Raw genomic sequence first — 14,225 nt, forward strand, 5'->3', positions numbered from 1 at the left:
TACCGATTTGATTTTTTAATGTAATCAAGTTCCGCTAATAGGAAGTTGGGGCCTCCATCGCATCCCGTTAATGAAACAGAACTCAGATGAAATATTCTTTATAACATTGAATCACAAGTTTAGCTCCAGATGAAGCTCCACCAGAACACACTGAAGATAGATTTTCATAATCGAATCGATGCTGTGCCACCATTGGTGGTAGAAGATTAGGATAACGCAAATGTAAATTGGTCCCCTGTAATTTTCTCATGAGCAGAGCTGACAACTGTGTAAATGGTCCAGAGCATTTAAGATTTTTCAAATTGAACCCTGTTACAGAGCACTACGCAAAACAGTTATTTTCTTCCAGTAATTTTTGGAAAATCAAGAATATGTCCCTAGTTACTGAAATTTGTGATGTGAATCTGTGATGCAGAAGCATTCCATCAATTTCATGATATTTAAGAAACGGCCGGTAGTTTGAGTAATTGCTCTAGCACTTTGATTTACCAAGGATTTACAACAATCGGAAGCTATTCGTTACTTTATAATTAGCTTCAGCATCACTCTTTGTTTTGCTTAGAGTACATTTTTCAGTCCTAAAATGTTCCAACACCAATCCCACTTTTTCACCTGAAAAAGGGACACCCTTCAACTGCAATACCTGGTGCTGTAGGGCAAGAAGCCAGCGGGCAATGATCCGGCTTGGATCCCCACCAGTTCACGTTCTTGCCCTCATTCTGCAGAGCAAAGAATAACAGAACACCCATGAAAGCTGTTCCAGCATCCAGTGCAGCTGATAGAACGTAATTGTACCTTTGCCACCATGTCTTCCTATACTTAAAAACAAAATAATTGAAGATGGTTCCAGTGATGATCCAGCTAGCTATGTTCGTGGGCGTGGCCGGTGGCATTCCAGCAAAACCATAAGAGATAACTGGAATGTTAATCAGGGGAATCCATTTCTTGTCTGGGAAGATTTTGCTCAGTATCCAAACGGGAACTGGCAGGACGGCTCCTATGAGGAATAGCCAAACCAGGTTGCGGTACAATCCTCCAGGCCCGAACAGCCTTTCAGGTCCAATTAAACCCCAAATGACAGAAGCATCAAAGGTCACTCGGAATTTAGGACACGTCCAAGGACTCTCTGGATGCAATGCCTCGACATCACAGATGTTCTCGATGCTTCCCAACATCCACCATGCCACTGCAAGGTTGACTGTGCCAGAAACTAGTGTTCCCACCAGCTAGAAAGGTGGAAATATTGGAAAGAGAAGAGTTAGTTATGATGATCAGAAAATTAGATTCTGGATAATGAGAAGAGGTGCAAAATATAGACCTGAGCTGTGTACATGCATCGTGGTGGGATTTTCATGTAGTGACCAAGTTTAAGATCAGCCAAGAAGGAAAGGGCGTGAATTGTACTGATTCGACCATATATCTTGAAAAGCAGATTTGCTATGGGTTTTCCTGGAAGAACATACCCGATAATGAACTGTGCAATTATGTCATATCCAGGTTGCTGAAAAAAAAGGCACGAGTAAATAACAAAAATTAGAATTTTCTCACAATCCAGGACAATTTGTGTAAGATATAACAAAAAAGAATCAGTAAATGTACTATTATACATTGACAAGTCTGATATTTACCTGGTTGGTAGTTGCTTGAATGACCCCGATAGGGAGTGTAACAATCCAAGCTAGACCAAACGCAAAGAGCATCCCCCACCACGGAAGCTGCACGTCCTCTTTCCACACAAATGTCATCAGTAGGGATAAGACAATGCTGCCTACTAGTAAAATGAGGAACCACCATTGAGGCACTTGCTTGTAACTTTTCATCAGTTTTGCATGTATGTCTAATTTCACGTTCTTCACAGCAGATTTACTTTGCTTCCAGATATCACTAGCCAACAGAAACAAGCAGATTGATAGGTTACAAATTATTAACAGTATACCAGAAGCGATCAGGGGTGATTTAGCACATGAAACAATTCTGAAGTAGCTGAAAATTTGGCAGCAAATGTTAGACAAACAAAAATGCAAAGGAGCCAACCTGCCATGAAACAATGCTACATGCGTGAGTGTTGCTGTAAATCTTGCGAATCCTGATCCAATAGAGAGGGCAAACAGAGGGCTAAGGTAGAGCTTGCTATATTTTTCATAGGCGGGAATGTTGAGCTCATACTGTGGGGTCAAGATCTTAGTAGTATCATATTTGTGTCCACTGGAAGTAAACAGCTGATTCGAGAATATGGGGAATTTGTGGGCATCAAAAGTGTTAAACTTCCAGTAACATATAGGGACAATGATGTATATAAACATGATGAAGCCGATCATGACATTCAGAATTGAAGAAAACGGTGTCACCAATGGGCTGCCGTGATATGCTGAAATCCCTGCCCAATCGAGTGTGAAAGCACCCACACCGAGCCCATGGTAACCAGACCCAATTTGCTGCGCGGTGATGCTATGAGGCCAAGCCCAACATACCCAAGAGAAGAATGTCAAAATTGGGAATAGGTATCCAGGGAATAGGTAGTAGGCAAAACTTGCTGCCATGAAAATGAGGAAAAATTTCATTCTTGTCATGCCTTGTGCCTTGGTTTCCTTTTCATGAAGTGCCCTGGAAAACATCACGTGAGTCTACATTAACAAACACAAAGGAAATGAAAAATTATATCAGAAAACTTTCAAGCCATTCAATTAGCTCTTCAGGGACTACTGCCTAAAGTGGACAACTGGACCGGTATTCTTCGCTATTGCATGTTCTTTTCAGAATATTACACCAACAGAATGTCAAATTGCAACCATCAACTAAAGAAGAAAATTCTTTTCTCTTCCACTGGCCTATCTTTCCTTTATAGACTCTCTCAGCATCCAGTTTTCTTTCTAAGATAATGCATAGGACTGTTTCATCATAGAAATCCACCTTATACAAACATGCAGAAAGTGTCGAACCTTATACATTCTCTTTTACGAAATGAAAAATAGATGCTAGAACGTTAAAGGAGGCGACACAGAATAAGCAATTGTCGACCATCGGAAGTTGTGGCATCCTAAAGGGACCTAGTTTCATATAGACAATGTTTGGCTATGCAATTTGACCAACCTATTCTGGTTAAAGTCAATGTTCTCCGATAAAGGTTGATCATAACCTATCTTGAACTTCAAAGACCAGCTAAGACAATAATGAAAAAGAATGCTTCTTAAAGGAAAACAGACCTGAACAAAGAAACTTGAGCGAGGTTGGAAGGCCACCACATCTCAACTGGATCCACCAAGTATTTCCTCAACATCCCAGCCCATCCATATCCCAGTATCTGTAACTTAGCAAAAATCAAACTGCTGAAATCAAGTAAAAGATTGAGAAATAGTATCAACAACCCCATAAAGAGTCACCGCGTAGTTTTGAAATTTAAGGTTTTTACTGAATTTTAGTGCTTGTAATGATATGACGTCTAACAACATCAACGTCTAAATTGAAAAGGAAAAATCAGCACAAAAACTCAAGTAAATAAGAAGCGAACTATACACACAACACATATACACACACACACGCACATATATATATATATATATATATGTATCTCCAGTATCTTGCTTTCGGATTTTTCCTAAAATTCTCTTTCTTAGAAAATCATATTCTTATTTCATCTACCCATTAATCTCATTAGATTGTGAGCGCCCATACATAATTTGAATCGATGTATTTAAACAGTATGAAAAGGAAAAAGAAGGAAGAGAGTTCATCTTTTAATCCTTTTCTTTTTATTCTTCTCCTCCAGGATCAACATCAGTTCCTCTATAATTTTTCGGAAATCGACCGAACAATATAAAGCCTAATCTTGAAACGCAGAAACTTTGAATAAGAAAATTGCATTATCTCAAGAATCTCCCAAGCCACTCACACATATGCATTCCTACTCAACACAAGTTCACAACAGGCAACCATAGAAATGACAATTCCAGAAAATCAGAACAAAGTTTCTAGCTATGGGTTAAAAAATAAAATTAATTAAAGAATGAGATTTGGTTGCAGATTTCAAGACAAAATTGCACGGAAAGTACCTGAGTGGTCAAGACAATTAAAAGGGCGCAGAGGAAATTCACACTCTGCTTATAATAAGCCTTCATCACAGTAATGGCACCAATGGAGTAAGCATCCCCACCACCAATCGACACCCCACAATTAGCCATAACCGTAATAATCACATGCTCCTTTATATTAAAGGGACCGGGGTTCAGGCTGAAGCTCCACCGCCCAAACACCGTGTACTGTTTGGTGGGCAGCGTAGCGGCCATGAACTTCCCGATTGGCAGCACCCCAATCTGCATGAGAATGGCCGAGATGGTCAAGGGCTGCGTTCTGTAAATGAAGAAGGTGTTGAGGAAAATCAAGATTATGCATGAGGCGAGGCCCAGGACCCATGCACGGAATGTCATGACGGGGAGAGTGGGGTCATCGGTTTCCGGCACCACCAGCGCCACCTCCTCCACGGAGCATCTCTCTTCGGTCTCCGCCTCTCCGTTGGAGGCGGGTTTGGTAGTGGTGGAGCTGGAAACCATTAATGCGAGTTTTATGTCAGAGGTAAGAGCGCTGTGGTCTGAGACTTGTGATAATATCTTTGCTGTACTATGGTGTCGTGACATATATAGAGGGTGGAAGATGGAGGGGTGGGGTGGGTGGGGGTGGGGGTGGGGGTGATTTTAGGAAATTATTGCCCTTCTTTTTTCCTAGATTTTATCTTAATTTTTCTTTGTAGATAAATTGACTGCATTTGGGGAAAATCAATCATACATATTCAGTGGACTAATTTGAAATATATCCAAATATAATTAATTAATAAAATACTACCTATTTCTAAAATTTTATCTCATCTCATTTTATTTCGATAAACATATTAAACGATAATAATCGATGTAATATATAAAATACATTGAATAATAAAAAAAAAACATAATTCAACATAAATTTATACCCAAAGTATATATACTAAATAAAAAATGACATTTAAGATATCTATTTATTTATTATTTAAAATAAAAAAAATGGAAATGATTAGGTTGAAATTGTGCGCACCGAGTTCGAAAGACAAAGTTGTCCAGTTACCAAGAATAAAGAATCACAAAAAGGGACATCATTTTACAGTTCATTTTATGCCACTCTTCGTTCATGCATCATTCCTAAGTGTTTTTGTTTTTTCTTTTTTTCTTTTTTTCTTTTATTAATAAATACTATAACCACGGGTGGGTTTGTGGGTACGGGTTGATCCGAAATTCTAACAAGTCAATTGGATACCCAAACAACAATTTGGATATTGTCGCATGTCAAAACCTAATAGGTTCATTGTTGGATGCGTACTGTAAATTCCCACCTATGCCAGAGAATCCCATCACATTCCCATGCCCATGCCCGACCCCCCCCCCCCCCCAAAGAAGAAAATAAGATATGAACAATTACATTTTATGATAAAATCATGATAAATTATTATTATTATTTTAATTACTTCTATATCAGTAGAACATTGTATCAAATAATAAAAATGTGGTTTTTAGTAATTTTTTCAAAGAATAGGCATTTTAGACTTGTATAGGCTTGTTAAAAGTAAGAAAATGAAAATAGATGGTAATTTTATTTTGAGACGTATAAATAAATTCTTCTTTTAGTAGTTTATGAATGATAAAACGGACAAATAAAAGAAAAAAAAATCAAACAAGTGGTTGATGATAGAATTATTTTTTAGATGCGTTACATCTAAATTTACATTCAATTATAGTACTGAATTTATATTGTGTACCAACTCAATAAATGTGGTTCAGTCTGATATTTTTAGGAATGAAATTGACGTGTGTTTCTAACTTAATCGGCCTAAGGATAATAAAATATTTTGATTGTTGTCGTTTGTGATCCAAGTTGACTCTAAAACAACCTTGTAATAACAAGATAATACCTTAATGATTCTCGAAAAATATCCGTACATATCTTCCTAGTTGCTACAGTAACTCAACTTGAATTATTAGTATATACTAATAAGCTCTACAATCACATATTCCAAATGTTGATATCAACAATAGTAAATAAAAAACAATGTTTATTTAATTACAAGTAGATTATAAATACGTCATGCTCACTTGGTATGATAACATACTAATAACTAACTGACTATATGATATGGACTTCAAGCACACCAACTAGCTTTCCTGACTGCAACAAAAATTTAAAGATAAATTAATAAGTCTAGTAGCTGGATTAGATCATGTTAGTAAAGAATTATAGTTACAACCTCATTTCTTCATGTTAATAATTAAAAACGTACAATACCCAACACTTGTGTAATAACAAATGCTTTGTCTCCTTAGCAACAGAAACTATAAAATGGGTTATTATGATGCTCATCGGAGGATAGGCCTAGCCAGGCATTCACTTCCGAGTTGAGACCTTCACCGTTTGCAACCAACAAAACATATGTAGGCATCCATTGTTTCTTAGTAATCTAGTCATGTAACGAATATTGCCCTCGTGAAGCATAACGCCAAACATTCTTAAGATTAATTAATTAATTAATTTCATGTAAACATTTATATTAATTATAATGTTATGTACGCAGTCGTCTATGCGTATTATAATTTTTTATTTAAAAAGATCGCACATGAAACAAAAGTATCATTAGTCGGATTGTTTTTAGAATATTTAATTGGAGATAAGTATGTTACAAAATTAATGTCTTATTGAATGATGTATCATCCAACCTGCAATGAGTATTAGTGCGGGTCAAGGAGGGTAATTAAGTCATATTTATAATGCAGCCAATAAGGGTATGATTACATGCTAAATACTAACCTACTGGTAAGAGTGATTACACCCTTAGTGGCGGGTGGACTGCCGCTTTCTGGAGCGTGTGAATGTCACGTGTTATCGGGTTTCTGACACACTTTTGTACGCTAGTGACAGAAGAGCACACTTGTTGTACACGTGTTCTGAGAGCGGGACCCACTAGCGGGTAGCCAGGTAGGAGGAGCGGGCCATGGTTACATCAGGGAAGTGATGGAATCTTTGACGCCGTTATGTCGGGACTGCGTAAGCATGGTGGAGTCTGCACTGAGGGAAGAGACGGAGTCGTTCATGGGGATCCACATAAGAGGGAGGGAGCACGTGGCGCGAGCGTGTTGTGTGTGAATCACACGCGGATTCGGGGGTGTTAGTGGTCGGGTGCACTTTTCAGTTTTCAGCTCTGGTCCATCGCACCCTAGGAAATTACATAGGCGCTCATGCCCGTGATCTGCCACGTCACTTTACCTTCTCGAATCTTAAATGACTCATATACATTTAAATCAGACAGGCTGAAGTGTCAAATTTCTTTTCATTATTTTTTTTTTGATGTCTATTAACCATTAGCTAAAAGAGAAAATCGAACAATGATGAAGACTTAAAAGGAAAAGCATTATAACTTTATGATATCAATTTATATTTTGATATAATAATATATTAATAGATAAATATTCATACATTTAATAATATATCCAAATTTCATATTTGCAGGTCATGTAAAAAGCTTTACAAAGGTGAAATGCACCTTCAAACTACTCTTATTCATAATTTATTAATGTGTAAATTATATTTTTCATTCTCATAAAGACTCTTATGCCCACATCCCAATCGCCCTCCCGGAGGAATATATGCATTTAAAAGATCCTTGATGCAGTGTCCAATCCCAAAATTAATTCTATACATATGACCAGCAACAAGAATTATGTCTATTTTTGCACTTTGCCATATAATTTTTTTTTGTGTCAACTTATCATTTTAATTTTATGAAATTTTGTATTTTGTCATTTATAACTACTTTTCAACTATTTTTTTTGTCGAAAAACTATCATATACATTATAAATGTGATATTTAAGGATTATGTGATATGATATTTTTTATATATGCATAGCATGCGATGTTTTTTCGGCAGAAAAATCAACAAAAAGACGTCATATATGGTAAAGTGCAAATTTTACAAAGTTGAAATGGTAAGTTGATGTTAAAAAATATTTCAATGGTAAAGTGAAAAACGAGCACATTTTGAATTACAAAATATAATTTACCCGTTACTTATTCTTTATTATTAAGTGAGAGCACTACTTTGATGTCTCATTTTTTATGATCTATTATCCTTTAACTTATTTTTATTTTCCTCCCTCTCTTCAACCTCCACACGTATTTTTGTTCTGTATTACTTTTTTTTAATAATGTCTCAGTTTTAATATAATTTTATTCATCACATAAATATATTTTCTAGAATGATATCATAATTAATCGTGCACACACATTTGAGTGTGCCACATATACTAGTTTAATAAGAAATGATGAGACGCTGGTAATTCATCAAAATATAGATAAAGTTTAATAACTTATTTGGTCTTGGATTGTGACAGTAAAATTCAGTTAAATTATATATGGTATCCAATTGAATAAACAGCAACAAAAATGACTAATTTATTCTACCTCATATTTGATCAAATCGAGCCATATGATCATTTATCCTACGCACAACAACAAAAAACCTCCTATTCAATTACAATCATGATATCAAAAGTAGATGAGATGACTGGAAGTGTATGAGGAGGGATGGGGGGCAATTTATGGAGGGAATTGTGAGTAGGAACTTTCAAAGTAATATGCACCGGTAATAATGGGCACTCAATTTTTGCCTGAGAATTCCACAAAGAAAAGGACAATGCCAAGTGTCTTTGGGATTTGATGTATTGCAATTTGCAGGCAGTTCTTTTTCAGAAGGTGGTACCCCAAAGGTCTGACTTCTCGGTCTTCTAGGACAGATGATGGCCCCACCAGCTGCGGACCATTGTCTGCGAACCGAACGTTTCCACACTGGTGGTGGGTCCAGAGATTTGGGCTTTGGGCCTGGCCTGACCTGCATACAAGAATTTGGATTACGCAACGGCACTTTATTTGTGGACTAGTACTACAGTTGTGCAGGCAAAGATGAAAATTGTTAGAAGTAGAACGATATCTTTGATCCACCCAAAACAGAGAGGGACAGGTGTTTGGTATGGCTGCCTTTTCTCTTTTTCCCCAAACCAAATCAAATGAAAGATGTTCAAGTGGCTACTGCACAGTGCCTAAGTTGACCCGAAACGTCTCGTAAAGCAAAATACATCTCAACTTCTTTTGGACTTTAGCTTACACCTTTTCACTTTTTGTTCCTAATAAATCTTTCCTTCTTACTATAATTTTCTTTCATACAAATAACTTTGAGGCAAAAACAATAGTCATATATGTCTGCGCTTTTCAGTTCCATTGCCTAATTATTTATAATAGATAAAAGCATCTAATTAAGGCCTGGATATGAAATTAATCCAGTGGAATCTCATTTTCGTTCCACTACAGGGAGTGTTGTGCTGCGGTTGAGACCTGAAATGTGAACGAAATGATGAGAAGTCGACAGCACGACTTCACTTTTTAGAGTTTGGCGCTTAGAGTGGAGTAGAGTCGTCTCGTGCTATTGTACTTGTACATGTTCCGTATATATGATAACGGTTACGACAAATTAAGCTTATGGAGACCAAAGGCATCTTAATGGGTGTCAAGTTGTTGCTGCATCCCCACATTTTTCCCCAGCTTCATTGTGATTTCTGTAATGTGGAATTGTGGGGGCAACCGGCGAAAACCTTTCAATTTCGTATGCCAATTGCTACAGATTGAAAGCTTCTTGGAGTAGTCGACAATGTGATCTGTGGCAATGCAAGAAACATTCAAATGGCTATCTTTTAAGAACTACGATTTTTTCCTCTAGTGGTGTGTTTATCAGATAGAAAAACATCATCATGATTTTACATATTTACAAGACAAAAATGTGGCTACAGAGACAATGTCTATTGGTAATCGCTATCATTAGCGTGGGATAACGAGGATATATGCGGCGAATAAAAGAGCACTTTCGGAAGAGTATATCAATTCAGCACCATCAATGGTGCAAGAAAATTGACAAGATAGGTGTTTGCATGAGCAGTTTTTGGACAATTGACATCACTGCTGCAAGGGTTAGAAGTCTTCCTCGTATAGTAACATAGTTATTCATTCATACAAGCCCATGTTCGGGCTGAAAACAATACAATTGAGATGTCCGACTGACGAACAAACCAACAAGAAGAAGTTCATCAGACTCTCTTGACGTTGAATATGTACATCACAATTTTCTCTCGCAAAACAACTTGCAGAGATTATTTGAGAATTGCCGCAAAGGCACGAACCCTCTTCCACTAAATGACACCACGGTTAACTATGACTCATATTAGCACACTGGACTTTCCAGCTATAACTGGAAAGTAAATGATTTGGTTACATAACAGAGCAAGCATTCGGGTTCTCATCACTGAACATCTGAGGGGCGTAAGTGTGCTCCATGTAGTACTTGGGAGGCCAATACTCGACTTTCTTGATGTCCGTTTTCTTGTCGTCTTCTTCCTTGCTTTCTTCTCCTTCTTTCTTGTCGTTCTGTTTCTCGTCTTTCTTCTCCTCTTCCTTCTTTTCTTCATTCTTCACTATTGATGCTTGTTTACCAGTTCTCTTGTACACATCGCTCACCAGCTTCTCCGGATCAAGAACACCTTTCACAATTACCTGGTCGTTTGCAATATCAGTTGTGACTGATTCCACACCTGCAGCGCATCTTAATATCATTAGAATATGTTATGAATCACTCAGAAAAAGGGCAGATGATAGCCTTTTTTACTTCCTATCCACCGACTTCCTCTTCGAATAACATTGTATAAGTAGCTAATGCAACACAGGATCAACTCCTTGTAGGATGGTTCTGATTTTGGGTTCATGTTATTGAATTCAACAATTGCATCCAACTCAAACAGGAAGCAAATTTCTCTATGTTTCAAATATGCGTCCTATGACTCCTATCTACACGGAAGAATCCTGGCAGATCCGTTATTGCGCATCCTAATAAAACCAACTAGAATAGTAAGCAGGTATGTTTTCCTACAAGTACAGAGTCAGGCCAAATGCAAGGAATGCGCATTACATAGTTGTTGGAATATGCCACGAATCAAACCAGTCTTTCATAACACGAGTGTCATTGCAGCTGATCACATAGTCAATTGCAATAAGCTAGCTAGCAGTTGAAATGATGCTATTCCACTAGTTCAAAACAAGATAGTTATTTGCAATCTGTAGAAGCTCATATACTAAGCAAAAGGAGCGCTGCCGATCTTCCTTTCCGCTGAAAAATGACGTGCAGTCCTGTTAGTACAATTTTCCCACAGCCATAGGAAAGATGAAAAATACACACTAATCCATAACTAAATGGGACCATTTCCAGTTGCATTATCATCTGCTCTTCTTTACTTGCTAAGTTGTTGGTTTACCCAGCACGGCAAAGTTGCTTAATCATAGAAATTATTTTCAAAAGTTGCTAAAATTTACCTTGAATTTTTCCGATTCTCTTCTGCAGTGCGTGAGCACATGCATCGCAATGCATTCGAACTTTCAGCACCACTGTTACGACGGCTGGAGGCTGCAACATTAGGAACAAAAAAAAAAAAGTTACTAATTATCAATTCAATGAAGAGGTGAATTTTCAATGAAAGAGAATTATTGGTTTTGTTGTTTATGTGAGGAATCTGTAATTGGTTGTCGCCCCTCGTGAGTTCCTGTCGACTCTATTGCAGGAGGATTTTTACTGCAGCCATAAATTGGAACAGTGGGGTCAAAGGCTCATTGAATTGAGCTGTACATGTACAGGTCCATGCAGCAGCAGAATCACTCACCCTTTATATCTTGCATTGTGGAATGTGCCACTGGCCGTGCCCTTTCCCTATTTCTTTCCTTCTGTTCTGTGGTTTTCATGTCAGCAGAGAAACAGCGCAGTCACAACATGCACTGCTGCCGCTGCCTCACTGCCTAAGGGACCAACCCAATCAACACCTTCATCTTTTGATTCTAATTAAGGTGCCTGCTCTAACCCTACCATCAATAATTCTAACACTAACATTAGATTTTTAAGTAATTTCATGGCAATCTGTCTTCATTTGTTTTTCCTTATAGTTTGCTACGTCTTAGGTTGAGATTCAACTGCAATCAGTTAGACATGCTGGTAGACTAACTTTATCCAACAATTTCAGAATGACAAATTTTGATGTGGGATATGACTTTTTAATAGTGTCCTGTAATTATCATTGTCTATCACAAATGTGGAACCGAGGACGGCATGGTGGTCCACAGATTGTAAACCCTTAATCATGTCGAGCTGTACTCCAATTCTAAATCATGAATACGGACGCAACTTACAGAGACGAAAAACGACATTGCAGCCCTATACTAATAGCAATATCTTCATAGCATGACTTGAATTTTCTTTCTTTCTTTCATTTTTTTTAAAAATAAAAATAAAAAAGATTAAGTTGAATTAAATTCAAAGTGATCACAACTCTAATTAACTCTAACCGGCACATCATATTTTTTGGGCAAAATTTATTACTACTTCCCAATCTTATTACCTTATTCTCACTAATACAAGTAATATCACTACCAATCTCAATCAGGCCGGTTCATTATACACACCTATAAAGTTGAAAAGTTATAAGCATCAAATTTTGTGACATTTAAATTAAAAAAACTAAGGACTTATCCAAAAAAAATCTAATTAACCTAAATTGAATTTGGCCAAACTTAAATCAATTGTATGACATGCGTAGACCACGCTATCAATGCACAGTTCAAAAAGTAAAATACACTCCAAACCTGACTTAGATAAGAATGTTCAGACTTGTATCATTTGGATTTATTGAAAGAATTGTTAAGTAATTTAGAAATGAGAAGGAATGAGGAGAGATTGGGTGAGAAGAAAGGTACCTCCTCTTTGTTTTCTTGTTTGGGCTCCTCTTTGCTCTGTTGCTGCTCATTTTGGTGGGGTGGGGGCTTGGGTAAGGGTGAGATGATTTCCACTTTTCGCCCACTTTTCTTTTGAATCCTTTGGCACACCTTTACAGGGTCCGCATCCTTCCCTTTCACCACCACTTTACTCGTCTTATACTCCGCCGTTACCTCCTCCACTCCTGTTCCCATACACTCATTTCACCACCTTTTACTGCTTTATTACTACACATACCATGTCTGTCTCATGGAAATTCTAACCGTTTGTTCGAACCTCAATCAATTTTATATGACAAGTGTAAAAATCAACATGTGATTGATTTGGGTAAAACCGCAAATAAGTAGTATATGTATTTAATGAATGAAATGGGCATTAAAGTATGAATTGTTGAATTGAAAAACGTGCTGAGACTGAGAGTGCAATTCTTTTTAATTATGTCGGCGGTCCATTGCTTTTCCCTACCATCCTTGTTAGACTAAAACACTACACAGATGACAGAAGAAACAAAGAATCAAAGATACGAGGTTTTGAAAAAGTAATGTAATCTAACTATGTAGTAGTACCTACACAGATCTCAACGAAAAGGAGGGAGAAAGCACATGCAAAGTCGGTAAGGGAAAGACCAGTCCAATGTACTTGAGAGAAACGTTGGTTTGGAGGAAACACGATTAAGGCAGAAATTAAAAAGGATATTTACCTTCAAATCCTTTGAGAGCTCTAGCAACTTTTCTGGCGCAGGCCTCGCAATGCATGTCGACCTTGAGCACCATCTCTGGAGGTGGAGGCACTTCATCGTCTTTCTTCTCTTCTTCCTTCTTCTCCTTTTTTACTTCTTCTTTCTTCTTCTCCTCCTCCGCCGCCGCCGCCACCTTGTTTCCCTCCTCTTTCTTCTCCTTCAATCACAACCAATCAGTTCATCATCACAAAATCACCCTTAATTCCCATCAAAAAGTATGGCTGCATGCAATAAAAAAACAAGAGACTGAGAGAGAGAGAGAGAGAGCACTTACTTCACCCATATCTTACTGTTGTTGTTTGATTTGTGTGTGCGTGTGTGTGTGTGAGACAGAGAGAGAGAGAGAGAGGAAATATATAGGAGGAGGAGGCGACAATGAAAATCTGAGGTGGCTGTGTTTAATGAGAGTGGGAAAAAATTTTGCTCTTGCTGACTCAGCACGTCATTTATTTGCCCCCAGTCCCACCACCCTTCCTCCTGCACAGGAACAAGAATCCAGCAGAGAAAGGACAACGACGTCGTTTCCAAGTGGTAATTAATATCAATTTGAAAATATTCAAGTTTGAATTTTGAAATTTTATGAGTAGTTCAATCACATTAATTGTTGCTCTATTCTC

General features: G+C 37.6%; 2 protein-coding genes across 2 annotated transcripts; both read right to left on the reverse strand.

The window, feature by feature from the left end:
- Positions 1–458: 458 nt before the first annotated feature.
- Positions 459–4,613, reverse strand: OPT3 (oligopeptide transporter). The gene is made up of 6 exons (XM_011097611.3): positions 4,050–4,613; positions 3,204–3,301; positions 2,035–2,604; positions 1,629–1,884; positions 1,319–1,501; positions 459–1,226 (listed from the first exon to the last, which is right to left on the reverse strand). Exons 1-6 carry the CDS (start codon positions 4,545–4,547, stop codon positions 609–611), a joined length of 2,223 nt encoding a protein of 740 aa, XP_011095913.1. The 5' UTR covers positions 4,548–4,613; the 3' UTR covers positions 459–608.
- A 5,433-nt stretch (positions 4,614–10,046) lies between these two features.
- LOC105175235 (heavy metal-associated isoprenylated plant protein 7) lies at positions 10,047–14,038 on the reverse strand. Its single transcript, XM_011097612.3, has 5 exons — positions 13,883–14,038; positions 13,570–13,765; positions 12,851–13,053; positions 11,423–11,513; positions 10,047–10,647 (listed from the first exon to the last, which is right to left on the reverse strand). Exons 1-5 carry the CDS (start codon positions 13,889–13,891, stop codon positions 10,328–10,330), a joined length of 819 nt encoding a protein of 272 aa, XP_011095914.1. The 5' UTR covers positions 13,892–14,038; the 3' UTR covers positions 10,047–10,327.
- Between the last annotated feature and the right edge of the window lie 187 nt (positions 14,039–14,225).

This window comes from Sesamum indicum, linkage group LG12, assembly GCF_026168435.1.
Source record: "Sesamum indicum cultivar Baizhima isolate 11 linkage group LG12, ASM2616843v1, whole genome shotgun sequence".
In the NCBI taxonomy this organism is placed as follows: domain Eukaryota; kingdom Viridiplantae; phylum Streptophyta; class Magnoliopsida; order Lamiales; family Pedaliaceae; genus Sesamum; species Sesamum indicum.

Bases quoted from the DNA above. Each gene is read 5' to 3' on its own strand.
- OPT3 (XM_011097611.3), bottom strand. From the start codon at position 4,547: ATGGTTTCCAGCTCCACCACTACCAAACCCGCCTCCAACGGAGAGGCG. The intron at 2,605-3,203 runs GTCTGTTTTCCT...GATGTTTTCCAG, and splicing joins GCTCAAGTTTCTTTGTTCAG to GGCACTTCATGAAAAGGAAA. The intron at 1,502-1,628 runs GTAAATATCAGA...CTTTTTTTTCAG, and splicing joins TTCAAGCAACTACCAACCAG to CAACCTGGATATGACATAAT.
- LOC105175235 (XM_011097612.3), bottom strand. The intron at 11,514-12,850 runs GTACCTTTCTTC...CTAATGTTGCAG, and splicing joins AACAAGAAAACAAAGAGGAG to CCTCCAGCCGTCGTAACAGT. The intron at 10,648-11,422 runs GTAAATTTTAGC...GATGCGCTGCAG, and splicing joins GAGAATCGGAAAAATTCAAG to GTGTGGAATCAGTCACAACT.